Consider the following 3,098-nt stretch of genomic DNA (forward strand, 5'->3'; position numbering starts at 1 on the left):
CAACAGTTTTACACTTTTTGGTGCGTGGTTCAGATGATGTGCTTGGGCGACCAGGACTGTCTTTGAAAACACTGGATCCTACAATGCCAGCTACAACACACCGCTGAAATTCCTTTAGCTTTTCCTTTTCATTTGGCTTGGTTAGTCGAAACAATATAAATGCATTTCCAATAGAAATATCAATCATATACCAAAACAGTCTGAGCCACCAGCGTCTAGATTTTCTGTCAATTGCATAGAAACTATTCATCATGACCGCTTTATGTACACATCCCATGTTCGAATTATAAGATGTCACTATCTGTGGGCAAGGTATTTTTGTAATTGTGGCATCCTTTTCTTTACTCCCGACTTCTTTCAAAGTTACAGGTTAGTCAGTTGTTGATAGTAGAGGTCTGCATTATCTCCGATTTTTACCGGCAAGTCCCGCTCGCCCCTCTGGCTCTCGGGAGTATGCGGCCGAGCGTCCTCTTCCGCCGGCTGTGGGCAGCCGATCGCCAGTGACCGATGGACTCAGTGCCAGCGAGTGGCGCTTCGTCACACTCCTTGAGATCAGAGGCCACCGCTTCACATTAACCACTCACTTATTTCTTTTACAAATGTCTTTCGTTGTTTACTACCAGTTCTATGACCTAAATAATTCACTTGTATATGTTACATTTGATGTTTGTTAATATGTTGCAGACTGCTGGAGTTTCGCCTTTGAGATTATCATGTATTCCAATAATTGTTCTGTTCAGTAGACAAACGGGAACACAGTAGTCTAATCATGGAATATGTGTAGCCTATCTCCAAACTCGGCAACGTATACATTGTACTAATATTGAATGCAGGATCGGGAAGAAATGACGGAGTTAAAAGTAATACTCACGAAATTTTGTTGCACAAACGTTAATTTCTGAACAAATTATGACCTGTAAATAACGTTACAAGTGAATCATGACTATACAATTCGTTTTTCGTCATTGGTGCTCCCTGATACACAGGCGTCATTTGTGTTCCTGGAGCTATTACTGCAGCTGGCAGTTTGAACTTCTTCCTGTGAAGTCAATGAAAGTGGAATCAAACATTTATAGAGTTTGAGGAATGTTTCCTTCCATGTGATTACGTGGTATGTTGTGAATACTTACGTAATTGTGATGGATCAATAAGAGATCATCGACCTTGTCTGATTCCAGGCACGATCTTTTGCTGGACAGCAGGTGACCGGCCTGGCTAAAATTTCTCTCTCTGGTAGCACTAGTGGCAGGAATACTGACAACTCTTCTGGCTGCTACCGACGGCCTTGGAAATAACACCGCGTGCGTTTTCCACCACTGCAAAATTTGTCCTTCGGCACAGCTACAGTCAGATTTGGAGAGCGAAAGGTACCTGTCGAGTTCATTGGTAGTAACTGTGTGTCCATCTTCGTCGTCCTCATCCGAACTCCAGTCCATCCTGGACTTTTTCATGGGAAGAACGTGGTCACTGTTTGCTTGAATGGACTCTAAACATGAATGAAAACATCCGTAAGATATTTCTGTCACCTTCAAATATGTATACACCATAGAATTACTGGTTACTAAACGACTATATTTACGGTGACATTTTATATACATCGCACAAATTACATCAAAACGCGTTGTGGAATGTTTAAGCTGTGAAACCTTTCCCAAATATCACATTGTAGGCGTAATAAATGTTGATCTAACGAAAGATGGCAGATTAGACAAGCAAGCATTCGTTTACTAATTGGTTTCAGTGAATGAACCGTACCATTGATGGGCAGTTCTGAGTACAATCGTCGAACTTCAGCACACACGGCTTGCTTTTTGTCTGCTGTGAGTTTCTTCAAATGACGCCATGATGGCCATAGAACCATGGCAACGTAATGGATAGCCTCAATTTTGCACTTCTCTGTGATGAAGTGTGCTGCTCTCCTTTTTATTTTCGCCATGAGCTGAAAAGGAAACCCAATATACATAACTGCACTCTGGTAATTCAACAGTTGTATAAAGGATAGTAACCTATAGAAAGTGTTCTTACCTCGTTGTCACTGCCAATTGGTTCACAATGATGGAACAGACTCTTCTACCACGGCAAAACGTACCAGCGTTGTTATCTTTGCAGTTTCCAAATCCAAACTCGCTTCTTTAAAGGGGGTTAGAAAAGCGACGTCGTCTTGTATGCCCCCTTCTTGGAAGGTTTCTAAGAGTGTCGATTGCTCCTGGGATTCTAATAGATCTCGAATATCGTCGATTTGACTTATGACGGATTTGAGCATTAACAGTATACTGTTCCACCGAGTTACAGCTTCTTGCTTCACAGAGTGCCTCAGACACCCCAAGTGACCCGATCTCTTCAAATAGCCTACTATAGCTCTTGCTGATAGTAGACACGACAGGATTTCAGGGGCTTCATCTTCCAAAAATGTCTCTTGAAATGTGTGACGAAGCGCAGTCATCAGGCAGTGATCAAAGCAAGGCAAATGGTTGTAAGATTCAAGTGCCTTCTTCATATTAGCTCCTTGGTCGGTGACAAAGTAACATTTCATTTGATCATTCTTGTTAATTCCTAGCTCAAGCATCTGCTCTTCGATTTCGTGCCATATGTTCTCTCCTGTCTTAGGTACGCCCGGAAACTCGGTTGTCATCAAAACAAGCATTTCTAGCTGCCACTCATCATTCACATAATGCGACATCACAGTCAAAAAATTTCTCTTCTTGTAGTTATCAGATCACATATCAGCGTCTAAAGCGCACATTTTGTTCTTTAAGGCGTATATTAGCTTGGGCACCATTCTCACCCGCATTTTGTCTGCCTTTTCTTTGATATGCCCGGTACAGTGGTGGGGTGCGGAAGAACATCTTCTATACTGACTTTGCCATAAGTGGCGCCAACATTGATGAGCTCCTGTGAATAAATCTTGAAGCCAATCTTACTACAGGTATTTAACGGTAGCAAATCTATTCCACTCATATCAACCAGCCCATCAACAACAACTTTCTTTATGCTACTTGGTACTGCAAGTGACCGGTGGACTTCTGCTCCGCATTTACTTTTGCAGTGCCGAAGCATACCTGTTGTGCTTGACTGGAATGAAAGTATGGTATCACATG

The 3,098-nt window shown here is 42.2% G+C and overlaps 1 protein-coding gene across 1 annotated transcript; it reads right to left on the minus strand.

The window, feature by feature from the left end:
- Nucleotides 1-741: 741 nt before the first annotated feature.
- On the minus strand, nt 742-2,135 carry LOC126210547 (uncharacterized). The gene is made up of 3 exons (XM_049939800.1): nt 1,756-2,135; nt 1,131-1,486; nt 742-1,039 (listed from the first exon to the last, which is right to left on the minus strand). The coding sequence occupies exons 1-3, from the start codon at nt 1,961-1,963 to the stop codon at nt 944-946; spliced, it is 660 nt and encodes a 219-aa protein (XP_049795757.1). The 5' UTR covers nt 1,964-2,135; the 3' UTR covers nt 742-943.
- Nucleotides 2,136-3,098: the final 963 nt, after the last annotated feature.

Source organism: Schistocerca nitens, chromosome 10 (assembly GCF_023898315.1).
Source record: "Schistocerca nitens isolate TAMUIC-IGC-003100 chromosome 10, iqSchNite1.1, whole genome shotgun sequence".
NCBI lineage: Eukaryota > Metazoa > Arthropoda > Insecta > Orthoptera > Acrididae > Schistocerca > Schistocerca nitens.